Consider the following 25,516-nt stretch of genomic DNA (forward strand, 5'->3'; position numbering starts at 1 on the left):
TTCTCTCTCTCTCTCTGTATCTCTGTGTCTCAAATGAATAAATAAAATCTTAAAAAAAAAAAAAAGAAACAGTTCTAGTCAAACTGTGTAGGCAACAGGCAACTTTATACAAAAGTTATTTTTCTGGGATCCAAGAATGCAGAAAAACTAACCAACCATAGAACTGTCCAGGGTTTCTGGTTTGAGAAATGTGTGTTGAAGTTCATTCTTTCTTTACTGCTGGACAGGAGAATTTGGGGACAGATGGAAACAAGGGGATGACACTTACTGCTATAGCAAGCATAGTGTCAGGTGATTTATGTAAATTTCTTCTCCAACGTGTTTTTTTAATTTACATTTATTGAGTTATAATTGACATATAACATCGTATAAGTTTAAGGTGTATAGTGTGTTGACTTGATACATTTATATAATGCAATTTGATTACCGGTCAATTTTAATTATGCCCATGGAAGGTGTTCCTACAACTGTACTGACGAAGAAGCCAAGTCCCAGAGAGGTGAGCTGAGAAGCTCATAGGTGGGGCCACAGATCCAGAGATGACAGTGTGACTCTCAGGTTCAGCCAGGGCTCAGAGAGGTCAGGTGTCCGAGGGATACCTCTAGGGATAAGTCAGGGCTTGAACAAGCATCATTCATTACGTTTATTAGCTGCTGTTTTGAAAGAGAGGCATTGCTCATTATTCACCTGATTATAATTTCAGTTCCTAAAAATACTTGGGCATAAAATGAATGCACAGCTATCCAAGTGTAAAATGGTGTTGCCACTCCTAAACCAGAATCTGTCAAAATGACTGAAACTGAATCCAAACTACATGTTAGCAAAAGAATCACAAGAAGGACTTTCAAGGGAGGTGATCTCTCAAGACCTACGGTATGAGCAGCAAGCTCACAAAACCAGTCACTGTAGGAGTGAAGAATTTACGGTGAGGATGATGAATGGGGGGAGGCGGGTGCTGGTAAGGATGGTGCTGAGAAAAGACAGGAGGCAGAACACCCAGGGTAGTGACAGGGCCTGGAGCAGCTCCCTGACACCTCCTCAGAGCCCTCTCAGAGCCATGTAGGTCCACAAGCAAAGACGCAGCTCAGAAATGAAGATCTGTGAGTTAGACACGGTCCTTGCTCATCAAATATTGGGTGGAATGCCCCCAAAAGTCTTGCTCTGCTCCGATGAGCAGATCCCAGGACAAGCCTCAAATCAGGGAGGGGATGCAAGTCCTGGGAGATGCTGGGGACATGCCATTACCCAACAACAGGTGTCTTCATTATTGGCCTACTTCATTTAGTGAGAGATGTGAAAAGTGGTGGCATTAAGCCCAAGATTTTCAGGGAAAGTGGCTTGACCCAGGACCCTGTATAGGTATCATGCACTTCTGTCCACAAACCCAATTAAGATGATAAAATAACCACATCTAAGCAGAAGAATAGAGTTAGTTCTGGAACTATCAGCCATCTGAACAGCCAAATTTTTTTTAGCTATAATTCACATACCATAAAATCTACCAATTTAAAGTATACAATTCAGTGGCTTTTAGTATATCCGCTATACCAAAACACGGCCTATCTTGCTAAATGTTCTGTGTGCACTGGACTAGAGCAGATATCTACTGTTGTTGTGCGAGGTGTTATATAAATGTCAACTTGGTCAAGCTGGTTGTCAATGCTTGTTCAAGGGCTTCTACATCTTGACTGATTGGGGGGGGGTCTACTTATTTTATCAGCTATTAAAACAGGGATATTAAAGCCTTGGATAAGAATTGTGAATTTGTCTATTTCCCCTTGCAGTTCCATTAGTTTTTTTAAATTTGATTTATTTAAACTAAAACAAACAAATTGTTCACCCATTTCTCCCAACCCTCACCTCTTATAACCACCAATCTGTTCTCTGCATTTATAAGCTTGGATTTGGGGGTTTTGTTTGGTTTGCTTGTTTTTATTGTTTTTTAATTTTTTTTAAAGATTTTATTTATTCATTTGAGAGAGAGACAGAGGGAGCACAACCAGGGGGAGAGGCAGAGGGAGTGGGAGAAGCAGACTCCCTGCTGAGCTGGGAGCCCGACATGAGGCTTGATCCCAGGACCTGGAGATCATGACCTGAGCCTAAGGCAGACGCTTAACCATCTGAGCCACCCAGGCATCCCTGTTTGCTTATTTTTAGATTCCACATATAAGACATCATACAGTATTTGTCTTTCTCTGTCTGACATTTCACTCAGCATAATACCCTTGAGGTCCATCCATGTTGTCACAAATGGCAAGATTCCATTATTTTTTATGGCTGAAGTCATATTCCATTGCATATAATAACAAAATTTCTTTATCCATTCACCCATCAATGGACACTTAGGTTGTTTCCATATCTTGGCTATTGTAAATAATGCTTCAATACACATAGAGGTACATATATCTTTTCAAATTAGTGTTTTTGTTCTCTTGGAATAAATACCCAGAAGTAAACTTGCAGCATCATATGGTAGTTTTATTTTTAATCATTTGAGGAACCTTCATTCTGTTTTCCACAGTGGCTGCATCAATTTACATTCCCACCAACAGCGCACAACAGTTCCTTTTTCTCCTTATCCTCACCAATACTTGTTATTGTTTGCCTTTTTGATAAAAGCCAATCTAACAGGTGCGAGATGACATCTCTTTGTGGTTTTGATTTGCATTCCCCTGATAATTAGTGATGTTGAGCTTCTTTTCATGTACCTGTTGTATATCTTCTTTGGAAAATGTCTATTCAGATCCTTTGCCCAGTTTTTACTCAGACTGTTTGGTCTGGGGGTTGTTTGGTTTTTGCTCTTGAGTTGTATGAGTTCTTTATGCATTTTGGATATTAGCCCCTTATCAGATATATGATATGTAATTATTTTCTCTCATTCAGGCGGTTGCCTTTTCATTTTGTTGATGGTTTCCTTTGCTGTACAGAAGCTTTTTGGTTTGATGTAGTCCCACATGTTTGTTTTTGCTTCTGTTGCTTTTGTTTTGGTATCAGATTCAAACCATTGCCAAGAGCTATGCCAAGGAGCTTACCACCTATTTTTCTTCTAGGAGTTTTATGGTTTCAGGTCTTACATTCAAGTCTTTAATCCATTTTGAGTTAATTTTTGTGCATGGTATAAGATAGAGGTCCAGTTTCATTCTTTTGCATGTGGCTGTCCAATTTTCCCACCACCATTTCTTGAAGAGACTGTCCTTTCTCCATTGTATATTCTTGGCTCCTTTGTCATAAATTGACCATATATGCATGGGTTTATTTCTGGGCTATTAGTTCCATTGATCTATGTGTCTGTTTTATGCCTATACTATACTGTTTTGATTACTATAGCTTTGTAATATAGTTTGAAATGAGGGAGTGCGACACCTCCAGCTTTGTTCTTCTTTCTCAAAATTGCTTTGGCTATTGGGGTCTTTTGTGGTTCCAAATTTTAGGTTTGTTCTAGGACTGTGAAAGTTACTATTGGAATTTTTATAGCAATTGCACTGAATCTGTGGATTGTTTTGGGGTACTATGACTATTTTAACAATATGAATTCTTTCAATCCATGAGTACAGAATATCTTTACATTTATTTCTGTCTTCTTCAATTTCTTTCATTAATGTCTTATAGTTTTTAATATATAGGTCTTTCACCTCCTTGGATAAATTTATTCCTCAGTATTTTATTCTTTTTGATGCAATTGTGAATGGAACTATTTTCTTAGTTTCTCTCACAGTTCATTATTAGTGTAAAGAAATGCAACAGATTTTTGTGTATGATTTTGTATCCTGTAACTTTACTGAATTTATTAGTTCTAACAGTTTTTTGATGGAGTCAGTAGGTTTTTCTATATATAATATCATGTCATCTACAAATAGTGATAGTTTTACTTCTTCCTTTCCAATTTGGATGATTTTTTTTTTCTTGCCTAACTGCTGTGGCTAGGACATCCAATATTCTATTGAATAAAAGTGTCAAGAGTGGACATCCTTGTCTTGTTCCTGATCTTAAAGGAAAAGCTTTCAGCTGTTCACCATTAAGTATAACATTAGCTGTGCATTTATCATATATGACCTTTATTAAGTTGAGGTACATTCCCTCTATATATGCTTTGTTGAGAGGTTTTTGTTTTTGTTTTTGTTTTTTTTTATTAAAATGGATGTTCAGGGTCACCTGGGTGGCTCAGTTGGTTGAGTGACTGACTCTTGGTTTCGGCTCAGGTCATGATCTCAGAATCGTGGGATTGATCCCCATGTCAGAATCTGCACTCAATCTGGAGCCTGCTTGAGGTTCTCTCTCCCTCTCCCTTTGCCTCTCCCCTTGCTCACACTCTCTCTCTCAAAATAAAGAAATAAAATCTTTTAAAATAAATAAATAAATAAAATGGATGTTGAATTTTGTCAAATGCTTTTTCTGCATCTATTGAAATGATCATATAATTTTTATCTGTTTTGTTAATGTATTATATCACATTAATTGATTTGCAGATGTTGAACCATCCTTGCATTCCTGGAATAAATCCCACTTGATCATGGTGTATGATCCTTTTACTGTATCGTTGAATTCAGTTTGCTAGTATTTTGTTCAGGAATTTTGCATCTATATTCATCAGGGATATTGTCCTTGAATTTTCTTTTTTGTGGCATTCTTGTCTGGTTTGGATATCAGGGTAATGCTGTCCTCATAAATGTGTCTGGAAGAGTCCCTCCAGCCCCCTTCTATTTTTTGGAAGAGTTTGAGGAGGGTTGGGATTAATTCTTCTTTGAATGTTTGGCAGGATTCACCAGTGAAGTCATCTGGTCATGGACTTTTGTTCTTTGGGAAGTTCTTGATTACTGACTCCATCTCCTTGGTAGTAACTGGTCTGTTCAGATCTTCTATTTCACCATGATTCAGTCCTAGAAGGTTGTGTTTCTAAGAAAGTATCCATTTCTTCTACATTGTCCAATTTGTTGGCATATAATTATTCTTAGTAGTCTCTTATGATCCTTCATATTTCTGTCGTATCAACCACAGTTGTATCAACTCTTTCATTTCTGGTTTTATTTGAGACCTCTCCTTTTCTATACTATAAAAGGCTTTTTCCTTTTATTTCACTTAATAGTCATTTTTAATATATAATTTACATACTATAAAATTCAGCAATTTAGAGTGTACATTTCAGTGTTTTTTTAAAGTAATCCTCTATGTTGTACAACCATTGCCCATCTAATCCCCAGAAGTTTCCATCATCCTCCCAAAAAAACCCTATGCCAATTACCATGAACAGCCAGTTATTTTATAAAAAGGAGTTTGGGCCAAAACATACCATGAGCCCCAGTTTTAGACTACTGGGTAGCACACTAAGTGGGAAGTATCACCAGAGAAAGTTCCTGAATTGCTGGAGTGTGGCTCCACCTGCTCCCAAAAGAACCTGTGGTTTCTGCTGGTGGCAAGAGAAAGTGATGCACCTTTTAGTGTAAGTCTTATAAGAGGCTCAAGTTCTGGGAGCAGTTGGACAATTTGGTGTGAAATGTGTGAAGAAATTTAATTCATTATCTACATTTTTTTACTTGAGTTTAAGTGGAGAGGCTCGATGATGGGGTGGAAATGTTTAACATTTATTCTTAAAATCAACCACAGCATCTGAAAGACATATGATCAGGAGACCCGACTTCAGATGAAAAGAACATGTCCCACTGTTACAACCAAGCATCTCACTTAATCCCACTTGTGATCACTCACCTTGTGGAATGAGGGAAAGTAACAATAAACTGTCATGCTCAAGTATGAAGAATTTAACATGGATTTTTTTTAATCTCCTTGGGGGAAAACAACTAGTAAACCATGCTGAGTTCTGAGTCAGGTGGAATTAGAGAAGGGGGTGAGCATAGCACAGAGGTACAGAGTACAGACTCTGGAGCCAGACTGCCCAACCCTGACTCACCATGTCTTGCCGCCAGCCTTGGGTAAGTGACTTAACCTCGCTGTGCCTCAGTTCCCTCATCTTTAGAATGGGGATAATAATAGTACCTACTGCAAAGGGCTATTATGAAGGCTAATGGATCATTACAGGAGAAGCCCTTGCCTGCACTACTACCAACTCACGAGTCAGCTACTACTAAGCTGGTTTGGGTTTAAAATGTCAGCAAGCTCCAGCCAGAAAGAAGGTTTAAAATGTCAGCAAGCTCCAGCCAGAAAGAAGGTTCTGATAAACTAAATGGCACCTAAGTCTGACTCCTTAGGTATGATAAAGAAGTTGACCTCTTAGCAATTAGGCTTCCCTCCTTTGACTGGGTCTCGAGAGGAATCAACTAAGGAGAAAAACTTCCACTTCGGCTGCCCAAGGCTGATGCTGCTCTGGGGGACAGGAGCAGAGGGAAGAACTCTGTGAGAGTTCTGGGTCTTGAGCCCCCACTGGGACCACCATGAGGGCAAAACATCCATCCTCAGTTGATGTCCTGAGACTAGCCCCCGCACTCCCCCACCACAGGCACCAGGCAGAAGAATCATCAGCACCCGTCTGCCCCCAGCCTCAACTAGCCAAGGATGCAAGGTCCATCTACTAGGGATGGGAGGGATCATGGATGGTGGGAGAGGAGGTGGCTGGGGCTATTTTCATCTCTTCACAAGATACCATTGTCTGCCTTCCCCACTGACTTAGTTCTGGGGCAGGGGCGGGGGGTTGGAGGTGACAACATGGCTGGGAGATAAGCCTGTACCCCAGTCTGATCCCAACCCCACAGGCTCTAGGGCTACCAGCCAACACAATTCACCCAAAGTTCCTCAAACATACTCCGCATTTTGCTGGCTTCATGTCTTTGTTCAGTGTCCCACTTCCTCCACTGACCAACTGTACGTGGCCCGGCCTGGCCGCTGGGTGGGAAGGGTGTTCTGCCGGCCGCCAGCACAGCGGTGACAACATGCCCCTCCCTGCGGTGCGTGTCACAATGTGCCCTTCTTGTGGGAGCCAGAAATTCTACCTCCTGGAATCTATCCTACGGACATAATCACACGAAGATGTAGGTACGAGATGACTTCAGCTCTTAGCAATCATGCTTTTGAAGAATATTTGGTGACAGAAAAAAGGCTAAAACTCCATTAAGGAGAAAAAGGATACTAAACCACATGAGATTCAAGTTTTGTTAAAATATATGTATTGTATTTAATATGCATCAAAGAAAAACTAGAAACAAACACCTCAAAATGTTAACAGGGTTTCTATCACTAGGTAGTAAGTTGGTAGCCGGGGTTTTGTTGCTTTTTTTCCCTTTGTTTGGTCAGGGCATCCACTATCCACTATCATGGCGCCCCTTCCTCTGATATCAGCACCTCGATTTTTCTCTGCAAAGACCCCTGTCCTTAATGGGACATCAGTCAGGATGCCTATGCTCCCCTGGCCAAGTGCCAGGACTGTGACCTGAGCTCAGCTGGGAAGCCTCTCTCCTGGGAACGGGAATCCTGGGCAGAGACACCCACAGAGGGAGAATGAACGGGGCTTTGGTCTTCTGCGAGCACGTATGCTTGGGGAGACCGCCCGCTGGCTCTGGCTCCCAGCCTGCTTGTCAAGGGGCTGCTCCTTCAGATTCTCCTGTGATTCTCTGAGCAAACCAACAGTGTCCTAATAAACTCTACTTTCGTTCAAGTTAGCCGGACACCATTCACGTTGCTGCAACTGAGGGGTCCCAAGTGATATCCTCTGCCCACATGTTCACTGGACTCCAAACCCTCGGCAGGGAGCATGTGCTGCTCGTGGGAGCAGCTCGGGGCACGGGCTCTGGGACACACAGCTCTGGACCGAGCCCTGCTGCCTGTATGATCACGAGACCCAGGAGACAAGCCGCCTTGCCCCTCTCAGCCTCCTTCTTCATCTGTCAGACCAGAGGAGTCCTCTGTTTCACAGGGAGTTGCTGTACTGATTATAAAAGTATAGAGCTGGGCACATTGGGGGCATCGGATAAATGGCAAACATTATTACGAAGATATGTTTGATAAGCTTCTGTTGAACAAATGAATCTATTCATCCAACAACAAATCCTGGGTGTTTACAGCGCGCCGGGCAGGGGGACCCACAGTCAACAAGACAGACACGGTCGCTACCCTCATGGGGCTTGCAGTCCGCTGGGGAGACAGACAGGTAACAGGACATAGACAAAGACGCGAACCCATTTCAAGTGTTTCTACAGGAAACAAGGGCTGAGGGATGGAACAGCAAGGCAGAGAAAGAATAAGCTTTAAGATACAGTCAGGAAATGGGGGGGGGGCAGCTAAGTGAGACCTAAGGGATGAGGAGGAACGAGGCACACAGGGAGTCCCTGCATGTTTAGAGGCATGAAGCGTGTCCACGAAATAGGAACATGGGAGCATCATGAATGCAGAATCAGGAACTTATGATGATAGAGAGGTGGCTGGGAGGGGCTTGGCAGGTTTTGACGAGGAGTTCGTGTGTGTGTGTGTGTGTATGTATATATTTTAAAATTCTATTTTAAGTGCAGTGGGAAACTGTTAAAAGGTTTTCTAGTAGGGGGCTGACATGATCTACTTTATGAAAGACCTCCACTGGCTCTGGGTGGAAATGAACAGGCAGTGTAGAAGACTCTCGGAGTGGTTCTGGGAAGAAATGCTAAGGTGGTGTGATGGAGAGAAAGTAGGAGGACGCCAGGCACCCTGAACAGGTACCCTGAACAGGACACCAGGTACCCTGAACAGGACACACAACTTGCTGATGCACTCGGTGTGAGGGGTAAAAAGGGTGTCACCAGGATGGTTCCCTGGCTTTCAGCCTCAGAGGCTGGTGGACGATGCCAGTCTACCGAGAGGGGAGGGATAGACATGGGACAGGGATGTCAGGAGCCCAGGGACAGACACATCAGGTTTGAGTTGTCTGGAGCTCAGTGCGGTCCCGGGCTGAAGCTGCGCAGGTGCGATGGTGGGCAGAAAGATGGAACCTGGATCCACAGGAATGCATGGATGACAGCCATCGCATCCCTCTTCCTCCAAGAAGCCCTGGACGATCGCCCTGATGGCCCGTTTCAACCACAGCTGAAACAGGTGCTCCGCTTGATAGTTAACTCACACTTAAGGGTGCACCTGCAGGACTTGTTAAAACACACTGGGCAGCTCAGAAGGTCCCAGGAGGGGCTGGAGAACGTCCACTTCTATCAAGTTGTTAACTTCCCTGAGTTTAGCTAAACTCCTGTAAAAAGTCACGGGGATAACCAGGGAATGGGGCGCGGGAGCACGTGATGACTCGGTGGCTGCCAAGCACCTCCCGTAACACCGCTGTTAACTACTCAGTAAGGGTGAGTCCCCATTCCATTTAACACACGCCAAAGGCATTTAATGTTGGCGGACTGTGTGCATTTTGTTTCTAATACGGAGTTGGAGAGGGAGAGATCATGTGAACACACTTGAGAGAACTCTTGCCTAAAGGTCTGTGCCAAGCAAGCACCCCACCCCACCCCGGGAGCAGGGGGGTAGTGGAGTCCCCAATCCCACCTTCCTGGACTGGGGAGGCTGCTCCCACTTCCCCTGAACCCACCTTCTGTGCAAATGCCCACCTCCTGGGCAACACACCTTTCCCATGGGTTTAGCCACCACAGGTTCCCAATTTCCAGAAAAACCTGTTTTAAGTAATTCTATTTTCAATGAAGATGAGGACACGAGTGTGTGGCGAAGCGCAATGTAACCGTTTCACTTTTGTAAGACTTTTGCCTAAATACATTCACGCACCCTAATGTTTGGGTTTGGGTTGCCTCCAGCGCCTCACCCTTCACAAATGATGTCTCACTACCGTGGGGGTGGTCACCTTCCAGAGAACCTGGCCTTCTCACCAGGCTCCCTGCAGAGAATGTGCTGGAATGTCAGACTGGTGCTAGCAAAGGTCTTTGGGAGGGACGGAAGGGAGAAGGGGCAGCAACGAGGCCACCCCAGCTGCCGAAGCCCTCGCTGTGAGGGTCTGCACCCCTCCCCCGGGGTGTGCTGAGCTCTAGCACCCCTTACCTGTGACACGTGGGGTCAAGATGAGAGGAGGCTGCAAGCAGGCTGCACATCTTACCTTCTCGTAGGGACAGTACTTGTACATCTTTGTGGGGCTCGTGCAGATGAAGACATCAGTGCTATGAGAAAGAGGAAGGCCAGTCAGCCTGAGCCCCCACGTCCGCGCGGCCTTCGTCACTCTTGCCCCCCTGCTCTGCAGGTGTCAGGCCCTCCCAGGTCTGCCCCCATCACCTGGTAACGGGAAAACCCACCGCCCCGCACTGCTCTCCCAGCCAGACACATCCCGTCCCCCAGCCCTGAGCAGCCACGTGTGACCTCTCCTCTGGCCCAGTGACCTGCTCAGGGATGGGCATCCATGGATGGCAATTCTGCATGTCCGGAGCCCAGAGCTTGGCTGGGCGAAGCACCTGCCCTCTCTGGAATCTGAACAGGGATATACTGAGAGAAAGAAGCATTAGCAATGAGAGAGGCATTAAAGGGGTCCAGGGCAAGTCTTGAGGGAGAATCAGGGCCTCACACAATGCAAAGCAAAGAACCCCATGAGGGAGAGTCTTCTGGTAAAATGTGTCCGCCAAGCCCTCTGGCAGAAGGGGGAGGGGGAGGAGCCCCCTCCTCTCAGCCAGGCTAAGCTCCCTCAAAACGGACAAGGGCTCTGCTGAGGATCGCCCTCTCCCACAGTCTGGTTCTTCTGCGCTGGTGAGAGCGGGGGAGCTGACCTCAAGGGCCTTGTCCCCACAGCCCAGGGGCCCCAGACCCTCCCCAACAGAGCCATCTGGTTCCGAACATCCGCAGAAAGCCACCATCTACCGCTCTGCGGACTGAGCCTATGGAAGACTAGATTTTCCGGGCTCCTTTGCTCTTTGGCAAATTAGTCCCGAGAGTCCTGCCGACGTCAGACTGCCAGGTCCCTCGGAAGAGACTCATGCCTTCTCATTACCTCTCGGCACTGCCTCTCCAACCTCACTGTCCCCTCCCACGGGCAGGGCCTTCCCTAGGTCCTCAGCCTCTCCTCCATGTTCTCTCGCCTCCTGCCCGCACTGAAAGCTGGCCTCACGCGGGGAAGCCGCCTCCCGTGTGTGTTTACCCCACCTGCTTCAGAGACACAGGCGAGGAGGGTCTTCCTCGCCCTCCCTTGTCACTTCCAGACCATTCCTCCTGTTAGAGTGGGTGGTTAGTTAGGTCCTTTTCATCTTAAATTCATAACCCCAACCCCAAGGCAGTGGTGCAGTTACGAGGCAGCCTGTCCCCAGGGCCCTGGCGGGTACTAGTCTCCAGGACAGCCACCACACACCACCCCTGTGTCCTCCAACTTCTTGGCTCTGAGACTCCCTGGCTTCTCATCATGGAATCTAGGACCACGCCTGTGTCTGAACTTCTCCCTTTCAGTTCCACGGGAGGAATGGGCATCCCTCCTTACTCTCAAGGTGAGCCCTTCATTTGTGCGCAGGATTTCATCCCCTGATCTTCACAAGGAGGAAATGGGCTGCCACGTTCCCTTTTCCGGGATTGAGCTTCCCGACAACTCAAACTTGTGCTCTCTCTCATCTTAAAACATACATATACACACACACGACCTTGACCTCACACCCGCTCCTGTGCCGTCCCTTCTCTCTGCTCCCAAGACATCCCAAGTGGCCTGTCCCTGTTGACCCCACAGCCTCACCTCCTGTGTGTGCTTCGATCCACCCCGATCTGCAGTCCGTGCCCTCCACTACCCAGAAAGTGCCTGTTGTCACCAAGGACCCTCATGTCACCATAGCTAATGCACACGCCCCCTCTTTCTTTGGCTCACCAGCACCCAGGTAGCCCTGCCCTCCTCTGTGAGAGCTCCTGGTCCTGGCACACCTGCCGGTCGTTGGCCACCCCAGGCATAATCTCCCAGCCGCCCCGGTGATTCTGACCCTCAGGGGCTCTTCGTCTACACTCCCTGCTCAGCGATGTCATCAAGGGCTTTATGCACCATCTTCATGCTGGTGCCCCCAACTTTACCTTCACCATCCAGCTCCGTCCGAGTGCCAGGCTCACATCCTTAACAGCCTACTGAATATCTCTGCGTGGACATCTCACCAACACTCGTTTTTTCCAAAATGGCACACATGCTTCTCCCCACTCGCCAAACCTGTTCCTTCCCCAGTTGATGACACTATTATATAGATCTAGCTGCTCAAGCAAAAAACCTAAAGATCACCCCTTTTCCTACCCTTTCCCCTTCCCCAAGATCCATCCCCCATGGGTTCTTCCTCCAAGGTGTGTTTCATTCCATCAACTTTCTTCCGTGGTCGCCACCCCGATCTCAAGCATTGCCACCTCTCATGGTTCTTCAACTTCCAATTCTGCCCCCCGCCGAAGCTTTCTCCACCCAGCAACCAGGCTGATTTTTCTTTTTGAGATTTTATTTTTATTTATTTGAAGGAGAGAGAGACCACGCGAGCGGGGAGAGGGGCAGAGGGAAAGGCAGAGGGAGGGAGAATTTGAAGCCAACTCAGCGCTGAGCACAGAGTCCGATGCAGGGCTCGATCTCACAACCCTGACACCATGACCTGAGCCGAAACCAAGAATCAGATGCTCAACCGACTGCACCACCCAGGTGCCCCAGACTGATTATTTTTAAACAGCTTCATTGAGGTATGACTGACATGCAATAAACTACACAGGTATATGATAAGTTACATGTGAAACACAGATCTCCACAATCAAGATAATAAATAACCCCCTAAAGTTTCCTGGCACTCTCCTGTCATCTCTCCACCTGCCCCTCCTTGTCCCTACCCCACCCCTGGGCCTCAGGCAACCACTGATCTGCCTTCTGTCACCACAGATCAGACTGTATTTTCTAGAATTTTATATAAATGGAAACAGAGAATATGTACTCTTTTTTGTCTGGCTTCTTCCATCCAGTAAAGTTATTTCTGGGGCTCAGTCATGTTATTAAATGTATCCATAGTTGGTTGTTTTTGTTTTGTTTTGTTTTTGAGCGGGCTGATTTTTTAAAAAACAACTTCATGGAGATATAAATCCTAAACCATCACAGCTGCCCATTTTCAGTTTGTAATCCAATGAATGTTGCTACATTTACAGACTTTGACAACAGTCACCAGAACATTTTCATGCCCCCAAAAGGAACCTTGTGTCCATTAGCAATTACTCTGCATTCTGCCCTTGGCCTTAGGAAACCACCAACCTACTCCCTATCTCTGTGGATTTGCCTGTTCTGGATATTTCACATAGATGGAATCCTATAATACACGGTCTTTTGTTAACTGGCCTCCTTCGTTTAGGAAAACGTTTCCAAGGGTCACCTGCATTGTAGAATGTACCCGGGCTTCACGCCTTTGAATTGCTGAGTATTATTCCATTGGATGCGGATGGATGGACCTCATTTGTTCATGCATGTATCAGCTGACGGACATGTGGGCCGTTTTCACCTTTTGGCTATTATGAACAACGCTGCTAGGAACATTCATGCACAAGTTTTTGTGTGGATGTGTGTTTTCATGTCTCTCAAGTATACTCCCAGGAGTGCTACTGCTGGGTCATATGGTAACTCCATATTTACTATTTGGAGGAAATGTTTTCCCAAGTGCTTTCCACAGCAGCCACATCATTTTCCAGTCCCACCAGCAGTGATAAGGGGTCCAAATGCTCTCCATCCTCAGTAACACGATTGTCCTTTTTTTATTATTATTATTATTATAGTCATTCTAGTGGGTGTGAAATGGTATCTCATTGTGGTTTTGATTTGCATTTCATTATGGACTACTGACGTTGGGACAAAATTTCATGCATTCATTGGCCATCTGCATATCTTTTTTGGAGAAATCCCTGTCCAAACTTATCACTCCAAGCCCATGTTTTTAAAACTTAAGTTAAATCACATCATTCAGTCTTCAGTCATCCAGTGGACCATCCCTCCTGTCCCCGCCACGTTCACTGAATTCTAGCCATACTGGTCTCCTTCAAAATGTCGCTCAAATAAGCAAATCCTTGCCCATATCAGGACCTCTGCCCTCTGACTTCTTACTAACTAGTTCATTCTTTTTTTTTTTTTTTAAAGATTTTTTATTTATTTATTTGAGAGACAGAATGAGATAGAGAGAGAGCATGAGAGGGGGGAGGGTCAGAAGGAGAAGCAGACTCCCCGCTGAGCAGGGAGCCCGATGCGGGACCCGATCCCGGGACTCCAGGATCATGACCTGAGCTGAAGGCAGTCGCTTAACCAACTGAGCCACCCAGGCGCCCTAACTAGTTCATTCTTAACATTAAGCTCTGAAGTCACATGTCATCTCCTCCCCATCTGAAGTAGCCCTTTCCCCATTTAGTCTCAAACACATCGGCTATTTCCTTCACCAAGCTTACTGCAAGCTAAAATTAGTTTTCTTTTTGTCATTCTCCCCACCATAACGAAAACCCCTCAAGACCCCAGACCTTAGGCTAGGTGTCTTATTTACAAATATATCCCCAGTGCTAACACAGTGCCAGGCACATATTAAGTGACACAAAATATATCTGTCTAGTGGGTGAATGAATACATCGCCTCCTATGCCAGGCTCCTCAACTGTAGGTAGGTTGACAACACTGACTCCATCTTGTTCATGTCCACGCAATGACTTCTCTTGGGGGTACATTGTTCCAGGCCCCTGGGGGATTAATGTATGCCCGGCCCGGAATGCGGGAGGGCTTGTTCTGATCTCCCCTAAAGTTGCTTAGGTAACTAGTAGAGATAACATAGTTTCTTCCCCCCTCTTTCGGCACACAGGTGGCACCATGAGGTCTGTTAAGTGTTAGACCCTTTGACCTCACCATAGTGCCCTCTGTACATCCCCTTAACCTATAAAATCTATGGCTTAAGATTGGAACTTTGCACAGAATAGCTGGGCAGCTCTGGATCCTCACCCGTCTGAGCCCCCCGTCAGTGTTACCCTGAGTAAAACTGAGTAAACTGTATGGAGTCCCCGGTCTCCAAGTACTTTCTCAGGGCGCCTGGATGGCTCAGTCAGTTAAGTGTATACCTTCGGCTCTAGTCATGATCCCAGGGTCCTGGGATCGAGTCCCGAGTTGGGTTCCCTGCTCCATGGGTAGTCTGCTTCTCCCTCTGCCCCTCCTCCTACTCGTTCTCCCAATCTCTCTCTCTCTCAAATAAATAAATAAAATCCTTTTTTAAAAAAAAAGTACCTTCTCAGTTTGGAGGATGCTGTATTATCCCCCCTTCAACTTCTAACAATAGGTATTGAAAGTCATGTTTATTAAACACAGGTGTAAGCACATCTAAACTTATCCTTCTAGATGAGTGGTGTTAAGTCGTCCCTCTAGGATGTCAAATACTTGTTTTGGCAAATACCGCCTACTTCTTAATAATTGCTTAAGAGCTATACATAAAATAACAACTATGGGGAAAAGATCTATATGAGCTAAAACTCAAGCAAAAACACCAAAATGTAAGAAAGCGGTGGTTTCAAACGATGAGATTAAAAATGATTTTTTAATCCTATATTTTAACTTTCCAAAGTTAACCATAAGCTCTATTTTTTTAAAAGATTTTATTTATTTGACAGAGAGAGACACAGTGAGAGAGGGAACACAAGCAGGGGGAGTGGGAGAGGGAGAAGCAGGGAGCCCGATGCGGGGCTCGATCCCAGAACCCTGGCACCATGACCTGAGCCAAGGCAGACGCTTAACGACTGAGCCACCCAGGCACCCCCTCATAAGCTCTATTTTCTTTAAAAGCAAACATTTTTCTCCCTTAGGGAAGCCAATTACAGTCCCATCAGAAAGTACTCATTGCTTTAGACATCATGAGTTCCTTTTATTCAACATATATTAAAATCCATCATATTCTAAGCATTAGGGAGATTCAGCTAGGACTCATTTATTTGCTGACATTGGCTCCAAATCAGTTTTGGCTTTTTTTTTTTTTTTAACACCAAATGCCCCTTTCAAGGATAAATCAGGTTGATGGAGGGCATTTTATATGAAATATACTATGCTACTTATTATGGGGGAATGTCTGCATAAAGGATAGTATCTAAGTATCTATCACTAAGTATCTATCAAGTTTAAATGCAAAGAACAGACTGGAGGTTGCCAGAGAAGTTGGGGGGGTGGAGAATGGGTGAAATAGACAAAGAGGATTAAGAGTACAATTATTGTGGGGCACCTGGGTGGCTCACACGGTTAAGCATCTGACTCGGTTTCCGCTCAGGTTATGATCTCAGGGTCATGAGATCGAGCCCCTGCATCAGACTCTGAGCTCAGTGGGGAGTCTGCTTGGGAATTCTCTCCCTCTGCCCCTTCCCCTACTCGTGCGCACGCACTTTCTCTTTCTCCCCCAAATAAATAAATAATCTTTAAAATAAAAGAGTACACTTATCGTAATGAGCCTGAGTAATGTATACAATCTTTGCATCATTAAATGGCCCACCTGAAACGAACATAACACATATATTAATTATACCTCAATAAAAACTATTTTTCAATGCACATGGCTTTGACTCAGCTAGCCCACTATTATACAGAAATACTTGGCACATGTACATCCACACTCACTGCAGCCCTGATATACAGGAAGAAATGAGAACCACTTAAATGTCTCTGTGGAAGTCGTTACATACATGATGGTATATGGCGTACAATAAAATACTATGTGGCAGTTAAAAAAATAAGATAGTTCGATAGTGTTGTTATGGAAAGATAGCGAACACATATTATATTGCTGAGTAAAAAAGAAAAAGCAGTAGGGCGCCTGGGTGGCTCAGTTGGTTAAGTGACTGCCTTCGGCTCAGGTCATGATCCTGGAGTCCCTGGATCGAGTCCCGCATCAGGCTCCCTGCTTTGCAGGGAGTCTGCTTCTCCCTCTGACCCTCCCCCCTCTCATGTGCTCTCTCTCATTCTCTCTCTCTCAAATAAATAAATAAAATCTTTAAAAAAAAAAAAAAGAAAGAAAAAGCAGTAGCATAATATAGAGGACTACAATCCTACTTTATAAGCAACAACTATGATGCGAACGTTTCTTCAGCAGATGGCTGAGTGCGTACCATGCACCAGGCAGCACGCTAGGGACCGGGACAATCCCTGAACTCAGGGAGCTGACATTTGACAGAGGAAGAGACAAACACAGACACACAACTTCAGCTTAGCCGGGGGAATGCGGCAGAATGACTAGCTGGGGACAGTGGCCTCTACTGCAACAGCAAGATGGCCTCTTTGAGAAGGTGACGTGCAAAGTGCTCGGAGTTGAAGGATTAAAAACAATGTGGCCAGGGGCGCCTGGGTGGCTCAGTTGGTTAAGTGTCTGCCTTCGGCTCAGGTCATGATCCCAGCGCCCTGGGATCGAGCCCCGCATCGGGCTCCCTGCTCAGCGGAGAGCCTGCTTCTCCCTCTCCCTCTGCCTGCCGCTCTGCCTACTTGTGCTCTCTCTCTGTCAAATAAATAAATAAAATCTTAAACAACAACAACAACAACAACAATGTGTCCACGCCAAGTACTCGAGGAGAAACACTACAAGAGGATTTGCTAGGAACAAAGGCTGTAAGATCAGAAACAAGCTTGGCCTGGAACAGGGGAAAAGAGGTCAGAGGGTAGCACGGCCGGGTTGCAGACCACCTCACAAGCCTGGCTGAGTTAGGGTTTTATCTGAGTGCAAAAAGAAGCCAAGAGAGAGTTGTTTTTTTTTTTTTTTTTAATTTTTTTTTTATTTGCGAGAGAGAGAATGAGAGACAGAGAGCATGAGAGGGAGGAGGGTCAGAGGGAGAAGCAGACTCCCTGCTGAGCAGGGAGTCTGATGTGGGACTTGATCCCGGGACTCCAGGATCATGACCTGAGCCGAAGGCAGTCGCTTAACCAACTGAGCCACCTAGGCGCCCGCCAAGAGAGAGTTTTAAGAGGGGACCCACATCAGCAGAATTTGGTTTAGAGATACCGCTCTGGCTGCCGGGTAGAACAGATACGTTGCAAACCTATAGACAAACACGTATGCAAGTGCATTTGAGAAGGTCTGGAGGTGCGCACCCCAAATTGTTCACTAGGACAGGAAGAGTGGGATTGAGGGAGATGTACACGGGGAGAGAGGGACAAAATGGGCAAGTCACATTTTTTTCAAGTGTGTTCCCACCGTTTGAGTGTTTCGTAAGAATATACTCAGGTATTACTGAATAAAGGGCAGTCGCCCCTGAAGATATTCCAAGGAGGCTCTTTGGGCCGTGATGTGAGGCCCAGGACGGTACAGCCGCCTGCCCAGTGTTCCCGGAGCCAGGACACAGCCTGCCAGGGAGGCGGTTTTAGGACAGCGGGCAGATAAGGTGTTTGCTCACTCCTCCCCTCCTACCGGAAACCCCTTTGCCTTCTCGGCCCGGTAGATTCCTTTTCACGTCTCAGCATAACAGCTCCTGTGTTGCCGCCTGCCCTGGGGAGTAGCCCTGCCCGTCTCTATCCGTACATCTACCACATCACTTTCAGAACTCTGTTCTAGTCATTTGTTTCCTGGTGAACTTCTCCAAGGCCAGAACTGACTTTTATCTACTTCTGTATCTGCAGCATCTGGTATCAGGGCCTCGCCCATAGCAGGTGCCTGACAAATATTCCTTCAGTAACATTTTAAATCTTGGCCGCTGTCTACTTCAGCACCACACACAAAGCTAGCCACTTCGCTATGGACTAGACCCCGTCTCTGTCCACACTTTGGGCATTGACTGACCTTGGGAATCTACCCCGTTAAGAGCCAAAATGGAGGTGACAGACCTGTGGTATGGTCTAGACTTGCATTTTCACAGAAGTGTTCACAGGGAAGCTGTGGGAAAGAGTGCTCTGGACTAGAATACATATGAAGAAAAGCTGCACCCTCTGTTACCCCAGTGAAGAGGCACGATGCATATTAGCAAACCTGAAGCCCTTCGAAGTCTTATGGTAAAGAAACCTCCTTAATCCAATGTCCCCCACACTGTTTTGGTTAAAGAACGCTTTTTTTGTTGCATACCTATTAAATCTTGCAGAATAATAACAACTGTGGCTAACAGTTACTGAGCACCTACTATGTGCCAGGCGCTATAGTGAGGCCTCTCTCATTCCCTCATTTTACAGTTGAAGAAACTGAGACCCAGAAAGCTTAATAACTAGCCCAATGTTTGAGGATTAGATTCTGGAAAAGCCCGGGCTTGAGCCTGGGCAGTCTCATTCCAGTTAGGACATAACCTTAGCCACTATGCCATCTAGCACCCCAGGATACAGTTGGCTGAATGTGGTCCAGGAAACGCTGATCCAGACACAAATAGAGCTTTGAAAAGCTGCAATGCAAATACACATATGCTTTGCCTCTCTAGGCTCTTCCTGCAGATGCAAGAAGTTATACAACAGTACTCCACTATCAATCAAGTTCAAATCATAAACCAGAATGAAATATACTACTCTGCACAACCTGAGTCAAGTCTAAAAATAAATTACCAAACAAGTCTATGATTCAACTCAAACTCTAAGCATTTTGTGTTCCTCTGATGCCCATTTACCAAGTCAGAACTTTGAACGCTGATGATTTTTGGAGGCCTTTATATGGCACAATAAAGACCGAATCGGACCTTATGTTTGATTGGTCTCTCAGGTTGGTAAATTCAATCAAAACTGTGACCAATAAAAGTATATACAGGCCTAGAAATAAATCCTAATATTGATGGTCAGTTCATGTTTGCCAAGAAAGCCAAGACAATTCAATGGGCGGCGGGGAGGGAGTCTTTTCAACAAATGGTACTGAGAAGTGGATTTCTGCATGCAAAAGAATGAGGTGGGATGCCTTCCTCACACCATATTCAAAAATTAACTCAAAATGGATCAAGGACCTAAATGTAAGAGCAAAAACTATAAAACTCGTAGAAGAAAACATAGGAGCAAGTCTTTGTGACCTTGGATTAGGCAAACAACCCTTAGATACACACCAAAAACACAAATGACAAAAGAAAAAAACAGGGGTGCCTGGGTGGCTCAGTGAGTTAAGGGTCTGCTTTCGGCTCAGGTCATGATCCCGGGGTCCTGGGATAGAGCCCCGTGTCGGGCTCCCTGCTCAGTGGGGAGTCTGCTTCTCCCTCTCCCTCTACCTCTGCCTCTGCTCATGCTCTCTCTCAAATAAATAAATAAAATCTTAAAAAAAAAAAAAGAAAAGAAAAAAGAAAAAAACAGATAAATTGAACTATATCCACATAAAAATTTTGGGTTTCAAAGGATACCACGAAGAGACTAAAACAACAATCCACAGAATGAGAGAATATATTTGCAAATCATATATCTGATAAGGGACTTATCATCTAAAATACGTAAAGAACTCTTTGTGTGCCTGGGGGGCTCATTTGGTTAAGTACCTACCTGCCTTCAGCTCAGGTCATTATCCCAGGGTCCTGGGATCCAGTCCCTCAACAGGCTCCCTGCTCCGCAGAGAGTCAGCTTCTCCCTCTGCCCCTCCCCCACTCATTCTCTCTCTCTCTCTCTCTCTCTCTCTCTCTCTCTCTCAAATAAACAAAATCTTTTTTAAAAAATAAAATGAATAAAGAACTCTTAAAAACAGCAATAAAAAGATAAATAACCCAATTGAAAAAAATTAGCAAAAAAAGATAATTCTCCAAAAAACATAAACAAATGGCTAAAAACACACAAGAAGATGCTCAAATCATTAGCCATCAGAGAAATGCAAATCAAAACCATGATGAGATACCCCTTCACACCCACTAGGATGGCTAGAATAAAAAAGACCACAAGTGTTGGCAAGGGTGTGAAGTTGGAACCCTCATACATTGCTAATGAGAATGTCAGATGGTACTGTCGCTTTGGAAAACAGCTTGGCAGTCCCCAAAATGTTAAACATGGATTTACCACATGACCCAGTGATTCTGCTCCTAGGTATAGACAACCTATATGAAAACATACAACCACAAAAAAAACTCCTACATGAGTGTTCACAGCAGTATTACTCTTAAAAAGCAGAAACAATCCAAGTGTCTACCAACTGATGAACAGATAAACAAAATGTGTCATATCCATACAGAGGAATATTACTCAGCAATGAAAGGGAATGAAGTACTGACTTGTGCTACAAAGGAGATGACCCTGAAAACACAATGTTGCATAAAAGAAGCCAATCACAAAAGACCACATAGTGTACTGTGTGAAATGCACATGAGATATACATGAAATGTCCAGCACAGGCAAATCTACAGAGCCCTAAAGTAGACAGTGGCTGCCTAAGGCTGCAGGGGAAGGAGAGAGAAGGGATAGTGACTGGTAAGGGGTATAGGGTTTCTTTTGGGGCTGATGAAAGTCTTCAGAAATTGACTACGGTCATGAATGCACAACTCTGCTGCCGACATACTAAAAACCACTGAATTTTACACTTTAAATGGGTGTAGGGTACGTGAATCATATCTCAATGCGGCTGTTGTTGTTTTTTAAGTCCTCAGGGAAGCACATCATCTGTAACTGCTAATGGATTTTAGTGAATGGTTATGGAACTGGGGCTTCAGCTCCCAGAAGCAGCCACTTCACTAGAACAAAAGAGAAATAGCTCACACTGCTTCCACACCGAGTTTTCTTGTTAGGTCTCCTTTAGACCTCTTCGTACTCCTTCCTCGGTTCCTTTCCAGCGCTTACCACAATCTGTGATTACCTCTGCTTGTGAGATTCTTTGTTTAATGTTTACTCTGTGAGCTCCATGAGGGCAGGACCGTGTTTATTCATCTCTGTATCACTGTTGTCCAGCAGCATCTAACGGTCGGTTCTCAGCTATTTGCTGATTAAATGCACATCCAGCACCCAGTCAACCAGGTCCAATTAGACTCAATATTTTCTCCTGTTACCAGATCAAAGCACCACACTGGTTTACAAGCTGAGACTGTTTCACTCAGGGTGTCACCAGGTTGAGTACCAAAGAAACAAGCATGGGCCTGTGTAGGGGTGAGGAGAGGCAGAGGGCGGGGAAGAGTAGGGGAGGCACTGGCAGGGGGAAGGCACAGATGCTCAGGCGGGAAGACAAACTTACTTTTCTAGGTTGGCCATCTGCTTCACAGCTTCCACAGCCCCCGGCAGAGGCTCCAGGTCAAGAAAGAAATTTTCTGATTCCCATATGCTAATGGCCTTCTCCTAAGAAGACAAGAGAGAAGTGGGTGACTTCAGGGGACTCAGCACATTGCCTCATCACAGGGACGATGGCACAGCTGGGAAGAGCTGTTGACAAGAAGAGTGTGAGCCTTCCACGTTCCTCCCCCAATACACACACACATACCCAAGGTCATATCCTGGGGGGACCGGGGAATCACATGGAGCATGTGTGTGTTCCAGCCCCTCTCCAGGAGCTCTGACATCTGCAAAGATCCAGTAGAGACCAGCTAAGGGGTCAGGAGCTATGGATCCCGAAGCCTGCTCTCCTTGAGGCATGGCTAGAGCCGTCTGGGACCAAAGGCAAGTCATCATGAATCACGCGCTTGCTTGATTCTAATGGCCGGAGGCATCTCAGAGGCTCTGGGGGTGGACCTGGTCTTGCCATGGCACTAGAGTCCTTAAATCCAAGAGCTGGAGGAACTCAGAGATTCTTAAGAGCACTGCTGTGCCATGTGGGGTAAGGGGGGCCAGGGAGGGCGGGTGGAAGGCCAAATGAGCAGAACTCCAGGTTCCTCACCCGTATCAACTGGAACAGCTCTGGTATCTGTCTTATGCATTGGTATGTCATTAAGTACTTTGTTTAAAAAGTATTCTGCAGCTTTTAAAGTCTGAAAACCAAAAATCCAGACCCTCATTGTTCATATGAGAAAATCAAGGCTCTGAATGGGGAAGGGATTTACTCAATGCCACACAGCAAAAGAGTGGCATTACTGAGAGCTGAACACCATCTCCTGACTCCAAGGCTACAAGGTTCTACCTTTTGTCACCGGCCTAAAATCAGTTTGCAGAATGCCACACTCTTCCAGGCCCAGGACAAGGGGAGGGGGGACAGACCCTGGCCTCCGAGGAACAGGAACCTGAATCCCATGTCTGCAGCAGGAGGTGTCTCTCCCAGGTCAGAACCCGCACACTCTAGAACAAGCACCACCACCATGTCCCACTTAGAGGTGGAGCACCCCGAGATTACACTGGCATTATTCTTGTGAACTATGTGGGCTGAAGCAAATGAGTACTGATAGCTAATATATGGTCTCTCTTGTTTCACCCTCACCTCCCACAAGGGGTAAGAATCGCTATCCCCAGTTTACTGATAAGGAAAGAGGCTTACAGAGGACTGTTTTCAAGGCCACTTATGGGTGATACTGTCAGAACTTGACTCAGGGCTTCTGACTCACCCAGAGGCAGTGGGGACGGGGGGGAAAATGTACTTGACGGACGAGTAAGGGGTCCTGGCCCTGGCTGTGTGATCTTGGCCTCACCACCTTGCCTCAATAATCAGCATCCCAGCATCCCCTCCCTTCTTCCATCACTAACTTGGCTCTGAAACCCTGGTCAAGGCACTTCCCCTCTCTGGGCTGAGTTCTTCAACTGTCCTAACAGTGTAGGATTCTAAGTCAGTTAAAATGAGCTTTGCCTTCCACCTCTGCCCTGATTACTTCTGTAAGCCCTGTGAAGATCAAAGGGGTTACCAAGAGAGTGATATTTTGTAAAGCAGAAATGCTTACATAATCAAGGTGGGTTGGTTCCTTGGTTGTTTTTACCTGTTGGTGCCGGGCCACCTCAGCCAAGGGGAGACCCAGGGATGTCCTGCTGTGGGCTATGCTGGGGACACAGGGCATGTGTTCATCTATTAAAATCCTGTTTCCTGCAATGCTCCCAGAAGCAGAACTCAGCAGGTCACTCCCAGAACACTGCATCCTTAGCATCCCAAGAGCTCCATTTCTTTGCCTAGTCCTTAGAAAATGGTAAAATGATCTCCTTAGATGTGGAGTCTGCACATCTGTACAAAGGAGTTCAAAAGCCACTGTCCTTTTCAGAGTTGGGGGTGGGCTTTATTTCCTCACCCCAATACACTCCTGGGAGGAAATAAGGTGCCCAGACTGCCAATACTGTGCACTGTCTATAAATGAACAGCCACATAGAGCAGGGGAGTCTGTTACTGAGACCGCAAAAATTACTAGGATATTCTCTCCAGCCTGAAGTTGGTAATCAGGTATTAGAGCTCGGAGAAGTGAACACACAGAACTCTGGGAAAGTCACCTTCTGAAGTGCACGGTGTTGACGAGGAGCCGTGGTGCTTGGTTTTCTTTCTAACACCTGCCTCTCAACAAACCAATTATTGTCAAGTTACTTTTTTAAGTCAAAAGAAATGTCACTTGTTAGAGCAGGACAGAGAAGAGGATTTGGGGGTGGGGAAAGCTAAATGTGCTTGGGAAGGCAGACAGACTTGGGTTGGAATCCTAGCTGAGCCCCTTACTAGCTATAGGACTTGGGACAAGTTTCCTCATCTGCATCACGAAGAAGATAATAATGTCTACCTCACATGGGAGACAATGCAGTCAACCTGTGGATACAAAATAGCCTCGAATATCATCATCATCACACTTCTGGTGGTGACCTTGGGTGGCCAACCAAGAGATGCCAGAAAACATCAGCCTCTTTAAGTTTGTGCAAGGCAAAATCCGGTTCCTTTCCCGAAATAGTTTAAACTCACAAACTAAGCCATCTGTCTATAAACATGCCTGGATATTTCCCCTCCATCCATCCTGGACGCAGACAGCAAAGTACAGCAGGAGTCAGGGGGATGCGGTGGGCTCAGGTTCAGCAGGGCCACCAAAGCAAGGGGATAAACCAAGGAGTTGAACCCACCCCATCTTGACCATTGACTCATTTTGTGATGTCCAGAAAGTCACTCAACTTCTCTGGGCCTCAAATACTGGGAGCTATGCATTCATGGGAAAGGACAAAAAAGAACGGTAAAGACACTCATCAAATTCGTGAGGATGAAGAAATGGGCATGTGACTGTGGCAGGGGTCAAAGAGGACTTTACTTGTAACGTTTATTTCATTTTAAAAAATTTCAAGACTTGCGGCCAAATGCACCAAAAATTAAAAAGTCAGCTAAAGACAGAGTTCGTATTTTACGCTTCATACTCTCCTGACTTTTGAGAAGCCTCGATGACAGCCAACAGTTCCTTCGCGCCGGGCTGCGCCGGGCGCGGCGCCCCCGGTCCTCCCCAGCATCCCCCACCCCGTTTTACGAAAGGACCACCCCGAGGCTCGGGGAGGTGACCCCCACCCAAGGCCACGCGGGCTCCCGGCCCAGGGCTGGGAAGGAGGGCCGCAGTCCCGCCAGGCTCCGGTGGGCTCGGGGCCCCGGAGCGGGAACGGGGCCCCGGGGCGGGGGATGCTCACGCTCAGGCCGGGCTGCAGGAGGCCGTACTGCTCGGACAACCAGAAGCCGCGCCGGTCCTCCAGCTCGATGAATGGCTGGTCGGGGAAGCGCGCGCGGAACTTCCTGAGGAAGCCGCCCTCGAAGTCGGCCAGCACGCCGTCCATGTCCACCAGCACCCGCAGGGCGCGGCCGCACTCCCGGCCCGCCGGCCAGCCCGCCCCCCAGCGCCGCCCCGCCGGGAACGGCGCGCCGCGGGGC

General features: G+C 46.2%; 1 protein-coding gene across 1 annotated transcript in view; it reads right to left on the reverse strand.

Moving 5' to 3' along the window:
• The window catches only part of NT5M (5',3'-nucleotidase, mitochondrial), a 38,004-nt gene that overhangs the window by 12,022 nt on the left and 466 nt on the right, over window positions 1-25,516 (reverse strand). Inside the window, exons 2-4 of the mRNA XM_044921769.1 lie at window positions 25,279-25,481; window positions 21,965-22,065; window positions 10,016-10,076 (exon numbers count right to left, since the gene is read on the reverse strand). Of these exons, the coding sequence (XP_044777704.1) occupies window positions 10,016-10,076; window positions 21,965-22,065; window positions 25,279-25,481 (365 nt within the window). The remainder of the gene's footprint in view (window positions 1-10,015; window positions 10,077-21,964; window positions 22,066-25,278; window positions 25,482-25,516) is intronic.

Source organism: Neomonachus schauinslandi, chromosome 15, assembly GCF_002201575.2.
Source record: "Neomonachus schauinslandi chromosome 15, ASM220157v2, whole genome shotgun sequence".
NCBI classification, from domain to species: domain Eukaryota; kingdom Metazoa; phylum Chordata; class Mammalia; order Carnivora; family Phocidae; genus Neomonachus; species Neomonachus schauinslandi.